Source organism: Saccostrea echinata, unplaced genomic scaffold, assembly GCF_033153115.1.
Source record: "Saccostrea echinata isolate AGI-Se365-2 ecotype Australia unplaced genomic scaffold, CSIRO_AGI_Sech_v1 ptg000027l, whole genome shotgun sequence".
NCBI classification, from domain to species: domain Eukaryota; kingdom Metazoa; phylum Mollusca; class Bivalvia; order Ostreida; family Ostreidae; genus Saccostrea; species Saccostrea echinata.
In genome coordinates, this window is record NW_026889776.1 from 2,894,716 (window position 1) to 2,921,017 (window position 26,302).

At 32.9% G+C, this 26,302-nt stretch overlaps 2 protein-coding genes across 2 annotated transcripts; both read left to right on the forward strand.

Annotated features, from left to right (window-relative positions):
- Positions 1–8,541: 8,541 nt before the first annotated feature.
- Positions 8,542–18,872, forward strand: LOC133193309 (uncharacterized). The gene is made up of 9 exons (XM_061329258.1): positions 8,542–8,631; positions 9,855–9,954; positions 11,085–11,126; positions 12,842–12,880; positions 12,991–13,126; positions 16,522–16,691; positions 16,884–16,961; positions 18,185–18,217; positions 18,398–18,872. The coding sequence occupies exons 1-9, from the start codon at positions 8,590–8,592 to the stop codon at positions 18,433–18,435; spliced, it is 678 nt and encodes a 225-aa protein (XP_061185242.1). The 5' UTR covers positions 8,542–8,589; the 3' UTR covers positions 18,436–18,872.
- Positions 18,873–23,062: 4,190 nt separating this feature from the next.
- Positions 23,063–26,048, forward strand: LOC133193308 (uncharacterized). Its single transcript, XM_061329257.1, has 2 exons — positions 23,063–23,305; positions 25,778–26,048. The coding sequence occupies exons 1-2, from the start codon at positions 23,097–23,099 to the stop codon at positions 25,956–25,958; spliced, it is 390 nt and encodes a 129-aa protein (XP_061185241.1). The 5' UTR covers positions 23,063–23,096; the 3' UTR covers positions 25,959–26,048.
- Positions 26,049–26,302: the final 254 nt, after the last annotated feature.

Here is a 26,302-nt window from a genome sequence, read left to right on the forward strand (position 1 = left end):
CGCTGTTTTTTTTTTTGTTTTGTTTTTGTTTTTTTGTTTTTGAATTTGCATGGTGTACATTTGAACTGAATTTTGTTCGGTATGATGAGTTGAAAATTAAGTCTGTACATACTTCATCCAGGGATGCTAATTCTCAAATTTGTTTTAATTTGGTTCAAAATGTATCTTTTTTCAAGTGACAATTTTCATCTTATGGTTCTAAATATGAATTTTAGATTTTTTTTAACCTTTGAAAGTGAACTGGAAAAATTAAGGCTTAAGTCAGGGGTTCTGGTCTTGATAAGGGTGTATTGATAATACAGTGAAAATGCATTATTTCTTTGAAAATCATCTTCTCTTCTCCAGGGTATTATTTAAACAAACTAAGTGCATGGTTATGAAGCAAGGATGTTTCTTTCAAAATTGTGAAATTCATGGCCCCAGTAAAACATGTAATTATGCAAGATGGTCTACTCAGGAAAATTTCATTCTCATGTATAATTTTATTATCATAGGATATTTACAGCAATAAACAGAATTTGTGAAAATTTGTCAAATACATATCTCACTAAAATAAGGTGTAGTGAAAAATTGATGATCTACAGTACTTCAGTGGATCTTTTACAGTGTTGTATTATATTCAGGTGACCGGTTAGGCCCATGGGCCTCTTATCTGCAAAAAATACTCACTCGGACTTTTTTTTCTATCTACACAGCCAACTTCATCTTCACTAGCCAAGGGTTTTTGGTCCACTCTGCTCCCCTGAAAACCCTTGGCTAGAGTTTATGGGGAGCAGAGTGGACTGAAAACCCTTGGCTAGCGAAGATGAGCCAACCTGTGCTAGAGCATTTGATTTGTTTCATTGAAAATATATATGTTTCTCCTTACCTCATTCCGATATCATATTCATATACTGGTATAATGCTGTGTGAATTGCTTCTCATGAAGCATTGGTTTCAGGAGGAAGATTTAAGATTAGTTAATTAATTAAAGATAAGCTGATATCTATGCATGCATATCTGCATGTCTATGTATTGACTTCCAATTTTCACTTTCAAAAGATTTTTTTTTATCTTTATAAAGCTTACCATTTCCATTTTTTGTAGTAAAAGTGTCTAAAGTCATGTCTTGGTGTTTAATTAAGTCATCAACTTTTTAATAGAGGAAGAAGGAAGCGAGTGGATGGTAAACCTTTAACGTCACTTACGGTACTTTTGAATCTGATGATATACAAGATCTGGGTACAACAATATGAATTTCAACATAAAAATAAACTTTGAACAGTCCAGATAATTCAAAAAATAAATAAATAAATAAACACAGGACACTAGGATACTTTATAACAATACCATAGTAAAGATAACTGAAAGCATGAAAATTAAGACACATGTGAGAGATTTATTAGATTTTTGGCTGAACTGATCAGAAAATGAGCGCTGAAAGTAAAATCAAAATGATGTTGGTACTGTAATGTTGACATGTGGCGATAGACGAAAGCTAACCAGAAAATGGTGTGATTATAGTGGATTTATTTACTTAAAATTCTACGTGTATGTGAAAAATTCATTTCTTTAATAGGTATCACCAGCTATCTTTGTTAATTTTATGATATTATAAAATTACCCAATTTTCTGACAGCAAATTACATGTATTCTTTCTTATATCGTGTATATATATATATAACAAATTAAATAAGTGCAATATGCTTAATATAACAAACTGAAATTTATAGTTTTCAAAAGTTTCCCAAAATAATAGAATATAATTACACATGTTTTTAATATATAAGTTTAAAGGGTATAAATTTTTTTTAAAAAAAGTGTCGTATAGACTTGCTCAAGTCTGAGTTGGTTTTATTTCATTTATTTTTTAGCTCACCTGAGCTGAAAGCTCAAGTGAGCTTTTCTGATCACCTGTTTTCCAGCCGTCCATAAACTTTTCACATTTTCAACTTCTTCTTAAGAACCACTGGGCCAATTTTAACCAAACTTGGTACAAAGTATCCTTGGGTGAAGGGGAGTTTTAATTATTAACATCAATTCTTTGTAAGGACCAAAAATGCTTGGCCACGCACTATCATGGAATTTTATTTTATCACTATAATATTAGAGAGTGCCCTATATAAAGACTATTGGTGGGTAAATTTTGGACAGTACCTCCTTGGTTTCCATAGCAACGACTTTGAAATATTTTGTTATGGCAAAACTGACCTGATTGTCATCACCATGTAAAATAATTCCGTGCTTCCTTAATGTAGGAAAGTTGTCAACATAACATGGGTTTCATTTTATAGCTAAGTAATTAAAGTTTCTGTGCATCTAAATTTTATTCAATTTAACTCAAGGTTTTTAATATGATACAGATCAATTTACATGAATTTGTCATAAAAATGAATACAAAGGCAACTATTTCTTGAGATGCATATTAATTTTTGCAGGCAATTGAAACTTAGAAAAAAGATATTTTTAGTAAGATCGAGCTTAGATCTAAAAGATGCAGAAAGATTTGAGGTGGGGAAATCAGTTAAAAGTCCTATTCCAATCCCCTCAAATTATAACTTTTCCTAAAAGTTAACCTAAGAGTTATTTCCCTTTGCTGACTCTTTTGCACTGAAGACAAAAAATTAAACTGGTGTTATTTCCCTTTGTTGACTCTCCTGTATTGAAGTCTAAAGAAGTTTATAACAACATGTGGCAAAAACAGACGCCAGAAAAATAAACAATTGAAACTATAACAGAAAAATTATGTGTGTTTCAACTTTTTAAAACGGAATTCAGGTGTGAATGACAAAGTAAGTCATCAAAAGAGGGACACACTGCTTTCTCAGCATTCAACTTGATAATGATGCACAGGTCTTTATTAATAATAGATTTTTAAAGTCAAATTCACTTTGCGAAATATTGAAACAAATTTTATGAAGTCTGACTTGCATTCCCATTGGGATTCCATGTACTTTCTAAAACCCATGAGAAAAATGCAAAATGCAATCGGAGGAATACAACAAGCAGAAGATACGGCAGTCAGTGGGAATGGTTAGAACAACCCTAGGCACAGGTATAAATTCGAATTTTTTCAAATATTCATTTTGTATAAAAACTACATGTAAGAAGCTTTTTCAATTAAATTGACATGATTTTTAAATTAAATATTTTTTTTTAATATAATACATGTAGACTTAATTGGTCTATATTCAAAGATCACCATGTTAGCAGGACATTCTAGATATACATCTTAAACAAGTAATATTTTTGCATTATAGGAATTTGTGCTTGCTTCAGAAAGCAACTTACTTTGGCAAATCATAAGTACAAAGTTTATCAAAAGGAGGAGAATGTTATAGAAGATGTAAGTTTGTATGTAATGAAAAATATACACAAGGCAATTTAATATAAAAAAAAACATATATTTTTGGTAACGTTGTACACAGTGGCTCATCCAGGAATCTTGAAAAGGGGGAGGAACCAGTTTGGTGTCGGGGTAGGGGCTCAAGGCCACACCAAAAAATTGATTTATTAAATCTGATGTATATTTTGGACACAAAAGGGGGTGGGGGTGGGGGTGGGCCCCCCTCTAAATCTGCCAGTGGTACAGTTTAAAATCTGATTTGGCCAAAAAAGTAGTACCGGTAGGTGGTGGGTAAAAATTAGAGATGGTCGACTTAATGGAAACACATAGAAAATTTTTTTAGCTTAAAAAGAAGTCATATAATTCAGATTCACTGTAAAAGAAGAAAACATATTTAACTGTATTCTCTATTGAGAAGTTGATGGCTCGTTTTAATACTCTCCCTGAGGGGGAGTATTAAAACGAGCCATCAGCTTCTCAATAGAGAATAATTTAACTGCAGCTATAAATACACACTAATAAGATATAAATATAATATACCCATGTAAATGTATGTATTCATGATTGACAATTAGAATTAATTTCTTTAATTTAAAAAAAAATATTTTAAACATATTTTAGATGTACTGGTGCTTTGAAAAAAAAGAAGATGAAAAGATACCGGTACATAAAGAGAACCTTTATTCTTGTGTTTTTATCATCTTTATTTCAACACAAAGGCTAAATACCAGAAGCAGGAGGCAGTTAACTAATGGAGAAAGAAACTTGCAATTGACCGTGAGAACTGAACATCGGACAGTATCTTAACTGAACAATATTCTTTTGGAGAAGATTCTGTTAGAGCATGGGGACAGCATTTGGAGTAGGTGATGGTAAATTGTTTCAGTTACTTTTACCTTGCAATTGCATGGTACACTGAAAATACTGTATGTGTACATAAATTGGCGTATTCAAAATTTAGCGCAATCACTGGGTATGGAGTGGTTGGCGTAATCATGAATTAGCGCTACATACGTCTGCGCCATGTATTGTATTTATTAATGGTTTATTTACGGTGTTCGTTAATTAGCAAATTGTTGTCTGCGTTCAAGGCGATAGAATATGAAGAACAGGTGCTTGAGGATGGGACCCCCTCCCCCGCGTTCCGTACCCCAAGGGTTCTCCCCGACTTTTTTTAATAGAATATATTTCTATGACACATTCACAAAGTATTACAATTGAAAAATCCAAAATATAATTTAAGACTAACCTTTTAAAAAAATTCATACTTTCTGATACTAAAAGTTCTCTTTTAGTATCCAAGAGTATGAATTTTTATAAAAATAAATAAAACAATGAACTTCATGTGTATAAACTATAAAAGAAGATGGATTAACTGGAACCAGATATTTGAAAACATAAACATATAGATAAATTTATGTCATCTACATTATTATTTTAGTATATCTTGTGTATTCATATTTTTTTTAATTTCATGTTTATTCCTAAAAATCTGTATGTAACCATTCCAGCCGTGGTGTATCTGTGTTTGTGTATGTGTATGTATGTTTGTTTATGTCTAAAGTCAATTAAAAAAAAAAACAAAAAAAAAACGTTGGAAATGAGTCATAGAAAAATATTTTATATAAAAAAAGGCGAGGAGAACCCTTGGGGTATGGAACGCAGGGGGGGGGGGGGGGACGTGATAGGAAGCCTGCTTTTTAAAGTACACATGCAGGAATTCTGAGGCAATTTATTTGGAGGTGTAAATACTAACTACTAGCTTAGTATTATATACATTTTAATAAAAATAGATATGCTTATTTACTTGTATTTGTTATCACATGAAAAATGTAGTAGATATTAAACAATTGATTTTTTAATAGTAAATGTACATGTATGTTTTTTTATTCCAGGGGAAAAGATGATTATTTCAAGTTTCACTTTTCAAACCCATTTAAAATTCTTCTTGACTGGTCAGACACAACACCACATAATGGCCAACCTCTGATGTAAAGAGAAATCATGGAAACATCAAGCCTACCTGTTTCTATTGTCTACAAAATTGCTATATAGCAGTCATTTTCTACATTTTGTTTATCTCTAAATACATATTTTGGATAATGTTTAGATGTAGATTCTTGCTTGATTAATAATTTGAAAAAAAAAACTGTTTTTAAAAGTAACGATAAATTTATACATATACATATGAATATGTGTATGTTTTTTGATTGTAAGAATATACATTAATGGTTTTATTTTTAATGGGGTGTTAATTTATGGTCAATCTAAATAATTCTAAATTTCTTTATCCAAATAAAATTGATATCTAAAGATTTGCATCTGGGAACAAGCAAAATTTAAATGGAGGAAATTAACATTAGCTTATCAAATTTCAAACCTGCTAAATTAATATCTACCTACCTATGCATGAAAATTAGTAATAATTTATTATTTATTTATTTTTTTGGTTGAAAAGTATCATTAGAGTTTTTATCCATTATCTTTTTCCATTTTTTATGCAGTATTTGAAAACATTGTTGTTTACTGAAATAAGTTCCAGTGAAAAGTTGAATGGCTAATTTTCTTTAGATTTTGAGTTACCTGCCCTTTGTAAAGGATCATAGAGAAACAATAATAATTCATTTAATTTTGTTTTATCTTATTTATTATCTTTAATAATATTTACTTATCATTCCGTTTGTCTTATCTATTCGTGAGAAAAATGTTTGGAAAAGAAATTTTATAAAACAACCAGAGTCTAGTAACATTTTGAACAAAATATTATTTGGCAAAATGCCAATTTTCGAAGTTAAAAGTACCAAAAACGAAAAAAATCCCCACTCTACTTTTCATAAAAATTAACTAATATTATTATGGTGTTTCTAAAATTTCAGGTGATTTTTTCTTGAATTGCCTGCATTTCTTGAAAGACTTCCTGAAATATAGGGTAAAAACGACCATTTTCAAAATGTAAGAATTTGGTCATCTTTGAGCCATCAATTGAAGAATTTGCAGTGACTTGTAGATTTTTTTTTAATTGTGTTATATAGTGCTTCACTTGTTCTATTCATGTAATGTATGAATTATCTCAAAATAATAAAGATGATTAAACCACATGAAATCAAGTATATAGCATTTTTATGCTTGAATTGAGAGTAAATGGGGCAAAAATCTATATTAGCCCGTTACCATGGCAACCAAGGTAGTAACCTTAATTTTGAATGTTGATTATGTCATAATGTATGGGCATTAACCACCTGAAAAAGTTTCATGAAAATCGCTCATGGTGTGTGCCACAGCCCTACAGTAAAATTTTGGTCCTTACAGAGAATTGATGTTAAAAATGAAGGGCCAAGTCCCCTTACAAGGGGATAAAATCAATAAAAGACAAAAATAGGGTGGGGTCAATAAAAAATCTTCTTTTCAAGAACCACTAGGCAAAAAAAGCTGAAACTTACAAGGAAGCATTCTGGGATAGTGTAGATTCTAAATTGTTCAAATCAGGACCCCCAGGGGTAGGGTGGGGCCACAAAAGGGAATCCAAGTTTTACATTGAAATATATGGGAAAAATCTTTAAAAATCTTCTTCTTAAGAACCACTGGGCCAGAAAAGCTGAAACTTGTGTGGAAGCATCCTCGGGTAGTGAAGATTCTAAATTGTTCAAATCATGACCCTCTGGGGAAGAGCAGGGCCACAATAGGGAATCCAAGTTTTACATTGAAATATATAGAAGAAATCTTTAAAAATCTTCTTCTCAAGAACCACTGGGCCAGAAAATCTGAAACTTATGTGAAAGCATCCTCAGATAGTGTAGATTCTAAATTGTTCAAATCATGACCCCGGGGGATAGGGCAGGGCCACAAAGGGAATCCAAGTTTTACATTGAAATACATAAGAAAAATATTTTAAAATCTTCTGGAGAACAACTGGGCCAGAAAAACTGAAACTTATGTGGAAGTATCCTCAGATAGTGTAGATTCTAAATTGTTCAAATCATGACCACGGGGGGTATGGCGAAGCTGAAACTTGTGTGGAAGCATCTTTGGGTTGCTTTGATTCTAAATTGTTCATATCATGACCCTCAGGAGTAGGGCAGGGCCACAATATATAGGGAATCCAAGTTTTACATTGAAATATATAGGAAAAATTTATAAAAATCTTCTCAAGAACCACTGGGCCAGAAAATCTGAAAATTATGTGGAAGCATCCTCGGATAGTGTAGATTCTAAATTGTTAAGGAATTATATGGGAAAAATCTTTAAAAATCTTCTCAAGAACCACTGGAACAGAAATGCTGAAACTTGTGTGGAAGCATCCTGGGGTAGTGAAGATTCTAAATTGTTCAAATCATGACTCCCAGGGGTAGGATAGGGCAACAATAGGGAATCCAAGTTTTACATTGAAAAATATAGGAGAAATCTTTAAAAATCTTCTTCTCAAGAACCACTGGGCCAGAAAATCTGAAACTTATGTGGAAGCATCCTCAGATAGTGTAGATTCTAAATTGTTCAAATCATGACCCCGGGGGTAGGGCAGGGCCACAATAGGGAATCCAAGTTTTACTTTGAAATAGGTAAGAAAAATCTTTAAAAATCTTCTTCTCAAAAACCACTTGACCAGAAAAGCTGAAACTTATGTGGAAGCATCCTCAAGTAGAGTAGATTCTAAATTGTTCAAATTATGACCCCCGGGGTAGGGCGGGGCCGCAATAGGTATTACAAGGGGGAAATCATAAAGAACAGCATGGCCAAAGTTACTCAGGTGAGCGATGTGGGCCATGGGCCTCTTGTTTTTCTTCAATTTTTTTAACTGTGAATGTCAGCTCTCTATATAGACTGCTAATCTTCAATGTTATCAAACAGAGAGACTTTATGTTTGGGATTATAAGAATATTTTTTAAAGAGAATTTAAAATAATAGACTCGAGCAAGTCAAGTTGTCATATACCGTATTCCATGGGGCGGGTGTGTCCATACATACTGATAATTTTATTTCCATCAAAGCAACCTCTGAAAAAAATCATAGGTTAAGTTTAGACATGTAAACCATGACTTTGAAATATTTCATCAATATTGTTGTGATTTATGACACATTTAAATTTTTGGGATTTAACTAATTGCTAAAAATATATTTTCATGTATTCCTAATCTTAGTGGAAAATAAAACGATCGGGCTCAAGATCCAAAAGTTTATTTCATAATAAACATTCGGTGCTCGCAGAGGACACACACAACACAGGCACAGCCACAGGCACAGGGAAGGATCCAGAAACAATTTTAAAAATGGCAGAATCTACACAGAAACGACAACAAGCGTACGCAAAGGTAAATGTCGTTTGCAAAACGGATAAATATGCAAAGTTGTTTGAGCGTCTTACCACTACCAGGTCCGGTACAATCCAGTACATTAAAATACGTAGCTAGAATATTACATACGCAGCTTTAGCTACAGTCAAGGGAAATAAGGCTTCTTGAAGCAGCTTGATTTAGCTATTTTAATGCAAGTTTCACAAGTTTGCTTTTTAAAAAAATAGACAAAAAAATTCAAGTACTTTTTAAACAGTTAAAAACAGTCCAGATTGAGCAAAGATAGTTTTGACACTGTACTCTGTAACAGAAAAGGAGAAAATGTATGTCTGGACTGGGAATCGATCCCAGCACCCCTGCATCTCCAGCTCTACTGACTGAGCTTTATATGACCCAGGCTGATATCCACGGCCCAAACCATTGTGTGCTGCGAGGGATGGCTATGAAAAAAAAATATGCTCATTTGAGAAATAAGTAAGGTTTAGTGGCTATATTAAACTTCTTAAAGTAGCTATAAATAGCATTTCCAACAAATGTTTACTGGTCCCTTCTGGTTCTGTGACACTTCAGAATGACAGTGTGCCTCTAGCAACAAGTGATTTTTTATGGTCTTAATTTCAGACCCAGGAGAGCTACTAAAACAGTTGGGAACATTTTGTTGTAGTTATAAAAATGTTAGGGACACAGGGTTAGTAACAGTTTAAGATGGTAGCTTTAAAATATGGAGAAATAATTCTCAACTCATGCAGTTTTTTGTGTGCAATAAATATGTTCTTTTTTGAAAGCAAGGAAATGAATTCAAAGCTCTATGGTAAGTCTAATCAGAGTCCAAAATTGGAGTTATCGGAAGTAAAAAAACTGAGACTAAAAACAGATTCCTAAATAGGAGTCATATTTTTAGGCACAGTTTGCTAAATGGAGCCAGTACTTCAGACATATACCGGTATATATTAGGCTTTCTCATAAGTTCTTTTATAAATGAGGCCCAGTGAGCTACAGATCTGCAGCTGCCTCAGTTCAAGCATATCTTTTGATAGCAACAGATAACAATGAGTTTTCAAATTTCTGTCTCTGTAATAGTTTATATGGAGCTTTCTGAAAACTCTGTTTATTTTAGCAGATTTGAAGTCCAGCAGCTGCACAAAATGGCATTTATTTGACACAAGTTTTGTCAGTGTAAAATTCTCAAATTATGTTTTTATGATTTTAATATTTAAAAAGAACTATATCAATTGTTACAGTTCTTGTTTGACAAAGTTAAGAAAGGTGATATCACACCTGAGGAGATGCAGACAATAAGAGATTTCAAAGTAGAGTTTTCTAAAGGCGTTTTCTTCAGAGGTAAGTTGATATGGAAACTATAGGGCTGCGTATTCGCTTGAGTTTTCATATTATGATATATTGCAATATTTTTAACTTTTGCGATATGTATTGCAATATTTACAACAAAAAATTTAAATTGTATATTCTTATTAACTTCCTTTTACATGTAGAATGTACATATTAACATATGATAAATAACCAGTAAAATAAATCTTTTTGACTGAATTACAGTTATGCAACTAAATACACCCATACAACAACCTTTGTCTTACTGTTTGGCATAGTCGCAAACCTTTCTGACAACTTTTCTTTAAATATTATCATGATTATGGTAGAATTCCTGAGTCCATGCATTTTGCAGGTATATCAGTATTACAAAAACGTAATTGCAATACGATTGTTTTGCCAACATACTACAATATACTAGTAACCTGAATATGGGTATTATTGCCCAGCTTTAATGAATACATATATATTTATTGTCAATTTTTTAACAGTAATAACCATACCAGTGAAATATTGAGTTATATAGAATGTACTTGCATAATGAGCACACAGGCAGACAAAATTTCAAATGCCATATTTAGTTATAAAATTTGTATCCGAACTTGACCTCTATTTACCTGCATATGCAATTTCAACCTTGTACATTCATCCCTACGAAAGTTAGAGAGCAGAAACTAAAATTTCTCATTTTTTCTAAGTTCAAGAGGGATAACTCTGTCAAAAATCATCGGACAATGACCAAGTTCAAACTTGAGCTGTATTTTCTGGTAAAATTCCTGCATGCGCAATTTCAACCGTATAAATATGTACATATATCCCTAAAAAAGTTAGAGAATGTAAACTGAAAATTTCTAGTTCAAGAGGGATAACTCTGTCGAAAATCATCCGACCATGACCAAATTCGAACTTGACCTGTATTTTCTAGTAAAATACCTGCATATGCAATTTCAATGTTATAAAAACGTCTCTATAAAAGTTAGAGAGCGGAAACTGAAAAATTCTTATTTTTTCTAAGTTCAAGAGGGATAACTCTGTCAAAAATCCTCGGACCACATATGCTATATGTTTGAACTTTCTTTGATTGTTCTTGATAGGCACATATTAAGTATTAAGGACTGTAATATGTGCAACATATTTTGCAGCTGTACCCAGCTCCTTTGCCATGTATGCAGTTTATCGATATAGTAAGTTGCTTTTCCTTTTTTGTCATTATGATTTTAAGTATTTAAAATATATACATGCTTGTGTAAAGATAAAAAAATATACATAAAACATGAATTAAATCATATTGTCTGAAATCTAAATTAAATCTAAGTGAATTGTATACTAGACCATAAGAAGCTAGGTATTTTCCATTGTGATAACTTTTTGGAGTACATATTATGATGGCTTTAACTGCCAGATTTGATGATCATACCTTACAAATCATTGTCAATAGAATTTCCAGCGCAAGAGACATTTTTCGTTCTTCTGACACAATGAGTAAGCAGTTATATTTTTAGCTCACCAGAACCGAGACTCAAGTGAGCTTATCTGATCAAAGGGTTTCCAGCTTCCATCTGTTGCCTGTAAACTGACTTTTCACATTTTTGAATTCCTTTCAAGAGCCACTGGGCCAATTTCAACCAAATTTGCCACAAAGCATCCTTGGGTGACCCCCTGGGCATAGGATGGGGCCACAATAGTTGATTAATGTTTAAATAGGTATACATGTACATGTATATAGGAAAAAATATTTTAAATTTTTTCTCTAATGATAAGCAAGGCTTTGATAAGGCTTACTGATATATGCAAGCATTCATAAGTAAATAAATGATAATATTGCTGCTTATATTATGCAGATTCTTGCATTAATGAGAGCCTGACAGTTTAGATTCAAGTTTGTTCAGATCAGTGCCCTTGAGAATAGTTTTAGACTACAGTAGGGGATCAGAGTTTTACAAGGGAGTACATAAAAAGAGTTGCAAGATCACACTAAATCTTATTAATACATGTAAGCAAAACATACATGAAATGTGTAGAGAAGATTCTTTTATAAAATTATGAGCCCTGGGGTTAAAGGTAAGTGGAAATGAGAGATTCAAATTTCACATAATGCATGAAAAACAATCTTCAGTCATCTCAATCATTGATATTGAAGCATCCTAATGTTGTGTTGATTTAACTTTGAATAAATTGTAACTCCTTTAAGTCTAGATTTTGGTCCACAACATGGAGACAAAATATTTATGAAATTTAAGAGGGAATTTAAAAAAAACAAGATGTGTTTGTGAAACACTATGCCCCCGATGGTAACACAATTCTGGAGTGGGACGTAGACTACAGTGCAATAGTTATGGCCAATGTTAAAGTTTTTCAAATGTAGGTCGAAGGTCACAGTTGAGGTCACATGATCAAAAATTTCTGTACCAATGAAAAGGTCTTGTCATAATGAACACTCATGTCAAACATTAAAGCCTTACCCTTGACAGTGCAATAGTTATGGGCTAGGTTAAAGTTGACAACAGACAAACAGACAGACAGGACAAAAACAATATACCCCCTGGATCTTTTGATCTGGGGGCATAAAAATCTGAGGGTCAAAGTGACTCAGGTGAACATTGTTGCCAATGGGCCTCCTGCTTTCTACACAAGCTGACAAAGGAACAAAATAAAAATCAGACAGACAAGAAATAAATGTTAATAACTTCTCTTATTTATTCCTAAAAAAAAGGTACAAATTATATTTGGTTATTCATTGTAAAAAAGAATGTTCACTTTGAAATATTTTGTCAGGATTGTCAGTGTTGAATTTAAGGAAATGTGATTTTTTGGATGATTAGTGGGTTTTTTTTTCAACAACTCAATACTTTGGTATCAATGACAGTAATAGCAAAAGCTTTTTTACTTTGATCTTTAGGGAGTAAAGGAGGAATAGTTGGACTTGGAAAATGTATCTGTAAGTATGATTGTAATTGTTGTTAGTTGTACATGTATGTAGCATTTTGATTTTTGAATATTATTGGATTTTTTTCCAGAGTAGAGAAAAGTGTGTAATTTTCATTGTAGTTTGTGCAGTTGGTGGACTCTTCTTAGGATTTGCTTTCACACCTACCCAAAAACTTTGGTCCCAGCAGTTGGAGAGGCACAACATTACAAGGCAGCATGTACTGGGCAAAATAGACATGATGCAGAAGAAAAACTTGTAAGTAGTTGTATGGCATTGTATGAGTTCAAGTTTAAATAAGAATCATCTTAACACTCAGTATGGCTGCAACCATATGAAATAATCAGGTATGCTTTCATAGACTAAGAATTCTACTGCCAGAAACTGATGACTTTTTAGCTCACCTGAGCTGAAAGCTCAAGTGAGCTTTTCTGATCACCCATTGTCTGTCGTCCGTCCGTCCGTCTGTAAACTTTTCACATTTTCAACTTCTTCTCAAGAACCACTGGGCCAATTTTAAACAAACTTGGTACAAAGCATCCTTGGGTGAAGGGGAATTTAAATTAAAATGAAGGACCAAGTCCCCTTCAAAAGGGAGATAATCAAGAAAAGACAGAAATTGGGTTGGGGTCATTAAAAAATCTTCTTCTCAAGAACCACTGGGCCAGAAAGGCTGAAACTTATGTGGAAGCATCCTGGGATAATGTAGATTTTAAATTTTTCAAATCATGACCCCTGGGGGTAGGTCAGGCCACAAAAGGGAATCCAAGTTTTACATTGAAATATGTAGTAAAAATCTTTAAAATCTTCTTCTCAAGAACCACTGGGCCAGAAAAGCTGAAACTTATGTTGAAGCATCCTGGGGTAATGTAGATTATAAATTGTTCAAATCATGACCCCCAGGGGTAGGGTGGGGTCACTATAGGGAATCCAAGTTTTACATTGAAATATGTAGTAAAAATCTTTAAAAATTTTCTTCTCCAGAAACACTGGGCCAGAAAAGCTGAAACTAATGTGGAAGCATCCTGGGGTAGTGTAGATTCTAAATTGTTCAAATCATGACCGGGGGAGGGGGGGTGCAATAAGAAATCCAAGTTTTACATTGAAATATGTAGTAAAAATCTTCTTCTCTAGAACCAATGGGCCAGGAAAGCTGAAACTTATGTGGAAACATCCTGGGGTAGTGTAGATTCTACATTATTCAAATCATGACGCCAGGGGGAAGGCGGGGCCACAATAGGGAATCCAAGTTTTACATTGAAATATGCAGAAAAAAAATCTTTAAAAACCTTCTTCTCAAGAACCACTGGGCCAGAAAAGCTGAAACTTATGTGGAAGCATCCTGGGGTAGTGTAGATTCTAAATTGTTCAAATCATGACCCCTAGGGGTAGGGTGGGGCCACAATAAGTACTACAAGGGGGGGGGGACCAGGTGAAAAACAGCAAGGCCAAAGTTACTCAGCTTTTCTGATCAAAATTTGTCCGTTGTCTGTCGTTGGCGTGTGTAAACTTTTCACATTTTCATCTTCTTCTCCAGAACTACTGGGCCAATTTCAACCAAACTTGGCACAGAGTATCCTTGGGTGAAGGGGATTCAAATTTGTTCAAATGAAGGGCCACGCCTTCTTCCAAGGGGAGATAATTGTGTATTCATGAAAAATTTATGGCATTTTTCAAAAATCTTCTTCTCAAGAACCACTGTGTTAGAAAATATGAAACTTATGTGGAAGCATCCTCAGGCAGTGTAGATTCAAATTTGTTCAAATCATGACCCCCAGGGGTAGGGTGGGGCCACAGTGGGTGATCAAAGTTTTACACAGGAATATATAGGAGAAATCTTAAAAAATCTTCTCAAGAACAGCAAGGCCATGATTGGTCATATTTATTTAGAAGCATCCTCAGATAGTATAGATTTAAGTTTGATCAAATTATGACCCTCAGGGGTAGGTAGGGGCCACAAAGAAAGTTTAAACTTGTAGGAAAAAAGACAGTCAAAAAAATATGTAAGCATCCTTAGTTAGTGTAGATTCAATTTTAATCAAATCATACCCCCTCCCTTTTAGGGGTAAGTCGGGACCACTTATGCATTTAAGCATTACAATGCTAAATTGATTTTTGCTTTTTTCTTAGCCACCGTGCTCAGGTGAGCAATGTGGCCCCTGGGCCTCTTGTTACAATGTTAAATCATGGTTCTTCAAATTTTTCTGGACAATTTTATGAAAATCATGAGTGATGACACAAAATTTATACAATAATTCTATCTACTTATTTTTAATTTCAAAAATGCTATTTCAAGGGTACATGTAACTTAAAAGTATAATCTGTTTAATTTAGTATAAATGTGCAATTTTGGGCAACATTTCGATAAATTTTGATGCACATGAACACTATATAAAAGGATACATACAATGTATATCTGTATCAATTTCATATTTTTCTGTGTTGTCATAGTTATTAAAATTTGAATATTTAATATACTCTTGAATTTTTTTGAATTGGTACTCCTCCTACAGTTTTGATATGATTTCGTGAAAACTTGATACGCTTGTAGACTACATCGACATAAATCTAGACAACTGGATTAGTAGGGATGTAATAATACATTCATGTAATGCAGAGGGTAAGATACATGTATAATACAGCAATACAGAAAATGAAGTATTGATACTTTTTGGAAGTAAATAATGTGCACATTTTAGTTTTAAAATTGGAGTTTTTGTGTAAACATCTGATGGTACTTGTTAATTATCCCATGGAATATGAATTATAGTTTAGTTTAGAAAAGGTTTTATCTTTATTTTATTTTAATTTTGTTCTTAGCTTCAATGTATCGGTATTTGAGAGACTATTAGAGTCAGTTTGTTGAAAAAAAAGAGCTGAAATCTACATTTTCCTCTCTAAAAAATCAAAAAAATAGTTGTAACACTTGATATATCACGATTTCTGAAATTTTGTGATGCATCGTGATATTCTTTTTCCTAACGATACACAGCCGTAATTTTTAGTACATCTGTGACACTCAGGTGACCCATTCTTTTTGGCTCCCATTCATTGATTTGTGTGTCATTCATAAACTTTAATTAGAACATTTTCATCCTTTTCTCTGAAATAACTCTGAAATACAAGATATAAATGCTCATATCTATATCTATGCGTATCAGCTCATTTCTAGTAACAACTGAATTCATAAATTTTAATTAGAACACTTTCCTCTTCTCTGAAATAGCTCTGAAATAGGAGATATAAATGCTCATATCTATATCTATGCGTATCAGCTCATTTCTAGTAATAACTGAATTCATAAATTTTAATTAGAACATTTTCCTCTTCTCTGAAATAGCTCTGAAATAGGAGATATAAATGCTCATATCTATATCTATGCGTATCAGCTCATTTCTAGTAATAACTGAATTCATAAATTTTAATTAGAACATTTTCCTCTTCTCTGAAATAGCTCTGAAATAGGAGATATAAATGCTCATATCTATATCTATGCGTATCAGCTCATTTCTAGTAATAACTGAATTCATAAATTTTAATTAGAACATTTTCCTCTTCTCTGAAATAGCTCTGAAATAGGAGATATAAATGCTCAAATTTATGCATACCAGATCATTTCCAGTAACAACTGAATGAAAATTTTCATTAAATAGGTCAGAATTCAATGAAATGATGGAGCAGGATTGGGAGCATATTCCAGCAGATAAAATAGAGACTCCGAAAATACCCAAATTTGTAGAAAGGATGGAAACAAAGACAGATGTTGAGAATGACACTCAGACAAACCAAGGTTCAACATTTTTATTTGGGGCTTCAAATCAAGGTATATAAAATATTTTTTAAGTATATTTTGAGTTGGGACCCTTGAAAGTAAAGCTATTTTGATATACATTTTGTTGAAGATTTGAAAAATTATTTTTTTATTATAAGATTGGGAGTACTTTCCTGTAATGTACCATTCTGTAAATTACCGGTAGTGGTACTTTGAAGAATTTTTTTTTCTTCATTTTTTTAGAAACTGATCAATTGGCCAATGAAGAGGAAGGATTAATGGAAAAAAGAATGAAAAGAAACAGAAGGAAAATGAAAGAAGGTTTGTCCATCAAATTAATAGTTAGGTTAAAGGGCTTCAAAATGCAGTATTGATTGACACCAGTTTGATTTTAAATTGGAAAAAAAAACATGGAACATATCTTGCACCTTAGAGTTTAAAAGCTTACATTTAAATTTCCTGATGATTTAACAGAGAGTTTTTTGGAGAGGGTCCATTCCCCAGTTATTATAAGCCTTATCTGGACCAAGCTTGCATGGATGATGTATTTAAGGATGCATACTACCAGACATGCTTCAGATGCTTGGTATGACTTATATTTTCCAGTTGAGTAAATAGGCTTAAGTTTTTGGAGCAGGTCCCAAAGTTGCAATGATGAGGCGTATAGGGATGCTTAATACCAGAACTTGCTTTAGATGGTCAATTTGATCCACATTTTCCAGATGACTGAACAGGTTAGTTAGTGGGGGGAAAAATAGGAAAAAATATAATTATAAAAATACAAGGATTTATTCAAGGAGACTGTACATTTATTAAACATAGTGACTAAGATAATAATATCAAGTGGGTAAAAAATCTGTTATCAAAGAAACATTTTTAAATTTTAAAATTACAGTAATTGTTCACATTAATTTTTTTCATACCCCACTCAACAAGCTGTGGAGGGTATAATGTTTTTGACCTGTCCATCAGTCTGTCAGTCATGTTCTTGTCAATGCAACTCCTCTGAAATCGCTGAACAGAATTTCTTGAAACTTTGTTGTTAATAGGACATAATGTGTAGATGTGCATGTTAACAGGAAATTCTTATTTGATTTCTCTCACAAATGTCGATAAAAAGAAAGGGGTAATCTCATTCTTTCAACCCCACCCTTAAATACTTTAAACTGGAAATTTGCTGACTGGGTCATATCTAATTTTTAGGGTAAATATGATAGCATACTGCAGCATTGTTTATTCTCAAAGAAGTAGGTATGGTGAGCATTGAATTTTGCCCCAAAATTTTAAGATAATTTCAGGAGTTTATGATTTATCCTAAAAAAAATATAAAATATGAAGACTACAAAATAGAGCTGTTTAACTAATCATTGCTACAATTTTTACTATGATGTCACAAACAAAACAGTTTTTCCTAGTTTTAGACTCAAAAAGGATTCCCTATTGTACCTTGTACTTTCAAATTGATAATTTTTCAAAACATTATATAAGCCAGGTGAGCATTGTGGCCATCAAGTCTCTTACATGTTTTATTTCTTTTTCCACAGAGTCAAATACATCAGAAGGAATATCAAATTCAGGTAAAAGCTTTGAATGATTCATCATTTAATACATGTAATGATAAACTTTACACATTCATCAAAAAGATGTATGTCTTTACTATTTCACTGAACAGAATGTATAAAAAGTATGTGATTTATTATTCTATAACAAACATTACAATCAATATACATTTTTGAATTTCTTTTTTTCTGCTGCAGGAAAAAGAGTCAACAAATATGGAGATGTTATTGAATAATATTTTGTGCTTTTGAAATAAACTTATGTCTTACAATACATAGTTATCAAAATGATAAAATGATCGCTGATACCCTCTATTATCATTTAGTCCTAATGACTGAGCACATTTCGTCCTTGACAAAAGTATACAGGAGTTCATTGAAGATTTGAGTGCATAGTGTTTTATAAGACATAAAAAAATGTATGATAACTACGGTATTTCTCTATTGTAATAGTTCTTTTATGTATGTTTAAAAGCTTGTTCAAAAGTCAACTAAATAGATAATAATTCATAAATAAAAATACTGTTAAGTAAGAAAATGTTGCATATGTAAATCAATTATGCAAACTTTGCATTAATATAAAACAATTTTGACTTGTTTTAAAGCCGTTTTAGTACAGTTTTTCATTGTAACCATTGATGGGGCAAAAGGGCAAACATAAAGATGGGAGCTAAATGAACATTTGTTTTGTTTTGTTTTTTGTTTTGGTTTTTTGTTTGTTTTTTTTAATGCAGATAAGAGTACTTTGCATTTATTTTAAAGGAAGGGGGGGGGGGCACTTTTCATGAGCAAGCAATTAGAATTTAATTTCACTGGTTCATGCAGATTAATTTTGTGAGTGACTTGAATATACAGAGGATTCAACAAAAGGATATTTGACAAGGTAATTGTTAGTTGGGATGTAAATTTGTGGGTATAAGGGTGTATGACTCACAAAACCCGTGGACATTAACATCCCCCACCCCCCACCCCCCACCCCAAAAAAAATTCCACAGTAGCTTGTTATTTTTCTGCTATGTCGATTATGAGAAATTACATGAATTGTAAAAACTATATGGAAATATTTAAAATACTTTTATCATTTTTATACCCCACGCAACAAGTTGCGTCAAACTTTGCAGATATTTAGGACACAATGTGTAGATGTGCATATTACCAGGAAATTCCGATTCCATTATTTTTCTAGGAATTTAGGCACTTTTCAACTTAGATTTTTGCCCATATCTTGAATATAGAGATGAACAGATTGTCAGCGCAACTCCTCTTAAACCGCTGCACAGAATATATGGTCAAACTTTTCAGATATTTAGTACACAGTATGTACGTGTGCATATTACCAGGAAATTCCGATTCCATTATTTTTGCCCAAAGAGTTTTGCCTATTATTGAAGAAACTTTCCAGCTAGGTAATAAGGAAATCTATTGGAATCAGCTTTTGTAATGAAATTTTATGTGAAATATTTTATGACCTCAAAAAACCCCTATTGATTTTGAGATCAAAATATTAATAATTTAACACACATACACACACGCAAAATCTTGGATAGTTCTTACCCCCACCCCCCTCAAATTGGTGCTTTGCCTTAAATAATTTCGTAAGTACAGTATGTAAACTAATTCATATGACTACATCATAATTTTGTTTCCATCAATTATTTAAATGTGTAAATTGTCATGTGCTGGGCATGGACTTGCACTCGTTAACAAATCGAAATCACTGAGGAATTTAAATAACAATTTGTCAGCATAACTCCTGCACTGAATTTTCTAAAACTTTGTAGGTATTTCAGACATAATGTATAGATTTGTATATTACCAAGAAATTTTAATTCCATTATTCATCTAGAAACTTAAGCCCAATTAAATTTGTAACATACAAAGATTTGAATGTCCTTGTATGCACGAAGTTTTGATGTGATGATTCTTTGCAAGTAATGCCCCTTTCTGAATTATATTGTGTATTTAAAATGCACTGTGCCATTCATTACGTGTTGCATTGTCGAGTTTTGGGGGAGTGTGGGGTATATGAGCTTGCTCACTTTTTCTTTCATTCAAACAGATACATATAAACATTTTTGGGGGGAGGGGGTTGTCATTGGCAGCCACACTTTGTGATAGCTGCAGAACTGTAGTGTTATGATTTATATTTTAGACTTTGACCATAACGCCACAGATCCCGTAATGCAAATATGGTGCAATTTGCGGCGCAAAATTTTCTGCGCACGGTTGGCGAGAATTTCTCCACTTTCCAGCATTGGTCAATCAACTACCTACCTTTCACTCCTTAATTCCAGACATATTCTCTAACCAAATGTATATTTTATCTACCTCCTAACCCTTTATAGTCATAAATACAGACCAATACACTCGTTTGTTTTAAACTTTCTGCCATCCGACAAAAAAATCAAAACAAGCGAGTTTATTGGTCTGTAGAGACGACTATAAAGGGTTAGGAGGTAGATAAAATATACCGGTAAGTTATCGAATGTGTCTAGAATTAGGGAGTAAAAGATAGTTGATAGACCAACGCTGGAAAGTGGAGAAATTCTCCCTAACCGTGCACAGAAAATCTTTTGCCGTAAATTGCACAATACTTGCATTACGGGGCCTATAGCGTTATGGTCAAAATCTAAAATATAAATCATAACGCCACAGTTCTGCAGCTAATTTTGTTGCTGATATTGAATTTTCCATTTGCATATCACTTCAGGGCTAGTTGCACCTGCTAACAAAGTATATAACGTTTATGTTAAACAACACATGTTCAAAGTGAAATTCTCTTTCTCTTTTAATGATAACACTGATTTTGGTTTGAAATGTTTTTGACACTCACTCACTCTGACTTTTACATAAGAGAGAACCAAAACTTCTTAATTTTTTATTAGAAAATCAAATAGTCCTACAAGTTTAGTTCACCTGAGCCAAGGGTTCGATTGAGATTTGATCAAAATTTTGTCCATTATCGCCATTGTTATCGATATAAACTTTTCACATTTCGTCTGCATAACTATATATTTGAACCAATTTCAACTATACTTGGCACAGAGTATCCTTGGATTAAGGGGATTCAGATTTAAATTGTTGAATGAAAAACAATGTAAACTAATACACTAATAGTGGCCCAGATCCTTCAGATATTAGGATTCTAAAAGAGCCTTGAAGGTAAAATAGAACAAGGTAATAAAATATTTGAATGGATTTGGATATTTCTGGAAGATACAGGGGGAAATAGTTGACAAACTTGTGTTTTTTTTAATTTACTATGACCTTATACCACAAATGACATGAATAACAATGGAAGAATGCATTTAATGATTTGGATCATTGGCTGAGCTTTTTTCCCTCAAGTCTAAAGGCTTTTAATTTTACCTTCCAGCTGTTACGTACTAGCTAGCTACTTGTACACATTTATGAATATTGGTTATATTTATTTTCTGTTAATAAATTAATGCTACAGTAAAACACAGATCTGCTTTTTGCCTTATAATCTCACATAAGTTGGGGGATGTTTGAGACTCCCACAAGAGTATGCAATGGTTTGGGCCATGGACATCGGACTGGGTAACAGTTGGTATCTAGAGCACTTGATTTGTGATGCAAGGATCCCGGATTCAATTCCCAGCTCAGGCATACATCTTCTCCTTTTCTGTTACATACTTTAATTGATATGAAAATTATTAATTTGTTATAACTTATATACAAAGTAGTAATTTTAAAATAAAATTATTAATTTGTTAAAACAAATTGCTAATTTGTTAAAACAAATTATTAAAAGATACTGCATTTGTTATAACAAATTATCAACTTGTTTTAAGAATTATTAATTTGTTATAGCTAATTGATAATTTGTTAAAAGATACTGATGTGGCCCTAACACCCTTCCGTAGTTTTTTGTATGAGATTTATAATTAAACTTTCTTTCGAACGTTGGAGCTATATTATATGGCGTTTCTGAGCTAAAAAAATAATAATACGAGATTGAATGTAGATGAACAAATACATGATATTTGTTATTTACGTTCAAATTAACATTTTCCCCGATTTTGAACTTGAATATCCCCACGTTTCTATCATATTAAATTGACTTTAAATTTAACTGTGTCTGATATTTATTTAAATGCGGAGTCGGTAAATACATCGGTTATTAGTTCCCTACCGGTGAAACCGGAGGGGACTATAGGTTTCCTCTGAGTCCGTCCGTCTGTCCAGCTGTCTGTCCGTCCGTCTGTCCCTCTTTCTGTCTGACAGTTTGTCCCACTTGGTTTTCCGCACTTTTTCCTAAACGCTTGCAGATATTGAGCTGAGTTACAGATTAAGTTTGCTTTTCGTTCCGTTTCATTGATTTTTGACGAAATTACGACCTCTTCAATTTTTAAGGGTTTTCCGCAATTTTTTTCTAAACGCTTGCAGATATTGAGCTGATTTTTGGTATGTGACTTTACCTTGATTACTTATAGATCAAGTTTGCATTTCGTTCCGCTTCAATGATTTTTGACGGAATTATGGCATTTTCAATTTTTAACGGGAACCAGATTACACTTGCCGGTAGGGGACTAGTAATGCAATACTCTCAGAATGCTTGTTGATTTAAATTTCTAATATCTATGAAACGCGATTGATTTAAATTGTGTAACTTACAGGAAAGTCCTATTTTTATATAAAGTAATAAAACAAATAGAAAGATCTTTTAAATTTTAGATAGTCTGAACTTATCAAAAATACGCCAAATATGACTTTAACTTAAAGGTTTATAGGTCATGAGGTTACTTTCCAGAACTGTCAAGTAGTTTGCAAAAAACAAAAACAAAAACAAACAAACAAACAAAACAAAAAACATATGGTTGGTAAAAATTTCCAGTCGGGTTCGGTATTCTCCAGCTCAACTTTCAATGTCAAAATGGCTCCCAACTTTCCTAAGTTGGAATGGGGCTACGATTTTGCAGATTCTATTCGGGTTATCTGCGGTTTAGTACCAAAAAAGACACCGAATGTTCCTAAATTTGATCCATGGGATGTTAAAACATATAAAGTTGAAGATTGCATTCAGGAACTACAAGATTATCAAAAGAAACTAGCAGAAAAGGGACTAAAGGATCATTGGATTAGGTAATATTTAATTTAATATTAGATGCGGTGTTATATCCCCTACTACTCAAACTCCGTCACCGTAAGCGGAAAACACATTGCATTACTCTTTTAATTATTCTTTCTATTTATTTCGTGTTTGCTACATTTAGTAATGAACTTAAGCATTGTTTTTATTACTATAATTAAAAAAAAAATGGAGTTACTGGGCTTATATCAGGTCTGGTACAATCATTAGATTTAGCTACGTAGCTTAAATTACCTACATAGCTTTATTTACCTACCTGAAGTAGCTTTATTTAGCTACTAAATCAAACTTATTTCTTAAATAAGCATTTTTCCCAGAAAGTGCAGAAAATTGCACTTTGAAGCAGTGATAATTTTCAACTTTGAACTCAGCTGAAAACAATTCATGAATAAATCACTCTTGGAGATGTGTCTTTTTCTGCGCAATTTCAATCAAAGTTCTAAAAGTTTTGGGGCTATATACAACAGTTAATTTGTGACCAAACAGTTACTTCTTGAATGAAATAACAAAGAAAACCAGTTCTGGTTAACATGAGCACAATGAGAAGCAATCATACTTGTCCACACCTCATCGCACACAAGTTGGTGTACAGTTATTCAAACAATGGGAATACATCTTTTCCTTAGAAGTGTTCAAACGCAGCAATATTAAAACTTTCTCTGCTTTGGATTGCTCTTTAAATATCCTCTAGTGTAAATATAAGTAGTCATTTATTTGCGATTTTTTGTCTTTTTAAAATGAGAAACAAAATTGTGAAAAATTGCCTTTAAATAGCTAAATAAAGCTACCTGAGGTAGGTAAATAAAGCTGCGGTAGGTTATTTTAGCTACGTAGCTAAATGTACTGATTGTACTGGACCTGTATATAAAACCACTAAATAGAACGCATATCACATCTGTGTACATTACGTTCAATGAATCCTAAGTCCGTCACCAGGGCCCACTACAATTTGTCAGCATTTTAATTAGCTGCACTGTAGCTCTCTGCTAAAAAAATTCTGACAGACAAAGCAGAGAGCTACAGATCCAAGTGTTGTAAAAACCTTCGATTTACACCACCGCTTTTTTGTCACTCGCTTCAGGTATTATTTCTTGTATTTTTTGCTTTCCCCTGCTTTAAAAAATAATATCCGATAATTAACCATATATTTTACTCCTATTCCGATACTTTATTTACCTTTCAACGGTTCCAGATGGCTGTATGTGGTTTTGGAATACATGTATCAGTTTCAAAAAATGCATTCAGACGTGGCGACGTCGACGTTGGTGTCATCCAATAATACGCCTGAAATAACACGCCCGAATTTATTTATCTCTTTTTACATATTGTATTCTTTGTAGACAGTATCTTCATGACATTTGAATCTCCTGAATTTTTTATTTACATTTTCTTGGCAAGTATATGTTTTTTGAAAGACTTTTTTTTGCATGACCCCCAACATGGACATCGGAATGGTAATTTTTTAAACCGACATTCCAAAACCATTAAGGTCTGTTTGAGACCATTGAAAGGTAAATAAGGTATCAAGAATAGAAGTAAAATATATGGTTAATTATCGTATACTGTTTTTAAAGCGGGGGAAAGCATAAAATACAAGAAATAATACCCGAAGCGAGTGACAAAAAAGCGGCGGCGTAAATCGAAGGTTTTTACAATGCTTGGATCTGTAGCTCTCTTCTTTGTCTGTCCAAATTTTCTCAAGCAGAGAGCTACAGTTCTGCAGCTACATTTTAATAGAAATTTGTCGCCTGCTTAGTTTTTTTGTCCCTTTTCCTTAAACTTGTAAACACAAAAAAATAGTTTTTAAGATTTAAAATATTGTTAAATTATATTTTGAGAAACGTGTCAACAACAGAAAAAAAATATTGTTAATATAATGTATTTTATATGTAATAACGTCGCGCTGATGTTATCTCCTGTATAGCTGCTGAGCTGAAGCATTATGGTTTTATATATTAGTCTTTGACAAGAGCGCTACAGATCCAGTAATGTAAATAAAGTGCAATTTATGGCACGAGATTTTCTGTACTCTTTGGGGATGAATTTCGCCACTTTCCAGCATTGGTCAATCAACGATCTTTCATCCCCTAATTCTAGACATATTCTATAACCAACCTGTATATTTTATCCACGTCCCTTGAAAATAGTATTACTTAGTTCTGAGTTAGCATAATGTTTTATAAGAGGGAAAGAGGGAGTCAGCTTCTAATCATAGTACTGTTAGGACTGGATACCATCTAGAGTTTACAAATCAGGTTGATTGTATTGAAATTTAATGGAACAGAAAGTTGAGAGGGATTATGAATTGGTTCAGAATCCTGTTATTTATTTGGTTTTACAAACATAATTTTTTTTCTTCACATATTTTTGAGATCTGTTAGAGTTGGATCATATATATACCGGTAGTTTTTATATGAAAGCACTATTGAATGTATTGTTTGAAAACTGAACCCCTTATTTTACAGATTTGAGGCATCTCAATACCACAAAGACATTCATATCAACAAGAACTTCACAAGATGGCAAATGTTTGGCAGAATGTTGATTCCTGGAATCATTGTAGGGAGTATTCTGGCATACCTGAAAATAAATTACTTCACCTATCATGATTATGAAGGAAGAGAGGAGAGATTTAAACACCATTGATTATATTATTGCTGTAACACACAGAGCTGACTGCTAATTGACACCTATTTTGTGACTTGGTTAATAAAAAGAAAATGTTATGTCAACTGATTTAGATTTTATTTTTGTCTTCAGTGCTCAAATATTTTAATAGGTCATCTGATCCAAAGGCTCAAGTGAGCTTTTCAGATTGAAATTTGTCCACTTTTTATGTTGGTGGTGTTGTAAACTTTTCACATTTTCATCTTCTCCAGAGCCACAGGGCCAATTTCAACCAAACTTGGCACAATGCATTCTTGGGTAAACAGGAATCAAGTTTGATCAAATGAAGGGTCCCCACTTTTGAGGGGAAATAATAAAGAACT

Excerpts from the sequence above, each read along its gene's own strand:
- LOC133193308 (XM_061329257.1), top strand. The coding sequence starts at position 23,097 with ATGGCTCCCAACTTTCCTAAGTTGGAATGGGGCTACGATTTTGCAGAT. Across the intron at positions 23,306-25,777 it reads CTAAAGGATCATTGGATTAG|ATTTGAGGCATCTCAATACC; the intron begins GTAATATTTAAT and ends CTTATTTTACAG.
- LOC133193309 (XM_061329258.1), top strand. The coding sequence starts at position 8,590 with ATGGCAGAATCTACACAGAAACGACAACAAGCGTACGCAAAG. Across the intron at positions 11,127-12,841 it reads GTATGCAGTTTATCGATATA|GGAGTAAAGGAGGAATAGTT; the intron begins GTAAGTTGCTTT and ends TTTGATCTTTAG. Across the intron at positions 16,962-18,184 it reads CAGAAGGAAAATGAAAGAAG|AGTCAAATACATCAGAAGGA; the intron begins GTTTGTCCATCA and ends CTTTTTCCACAG.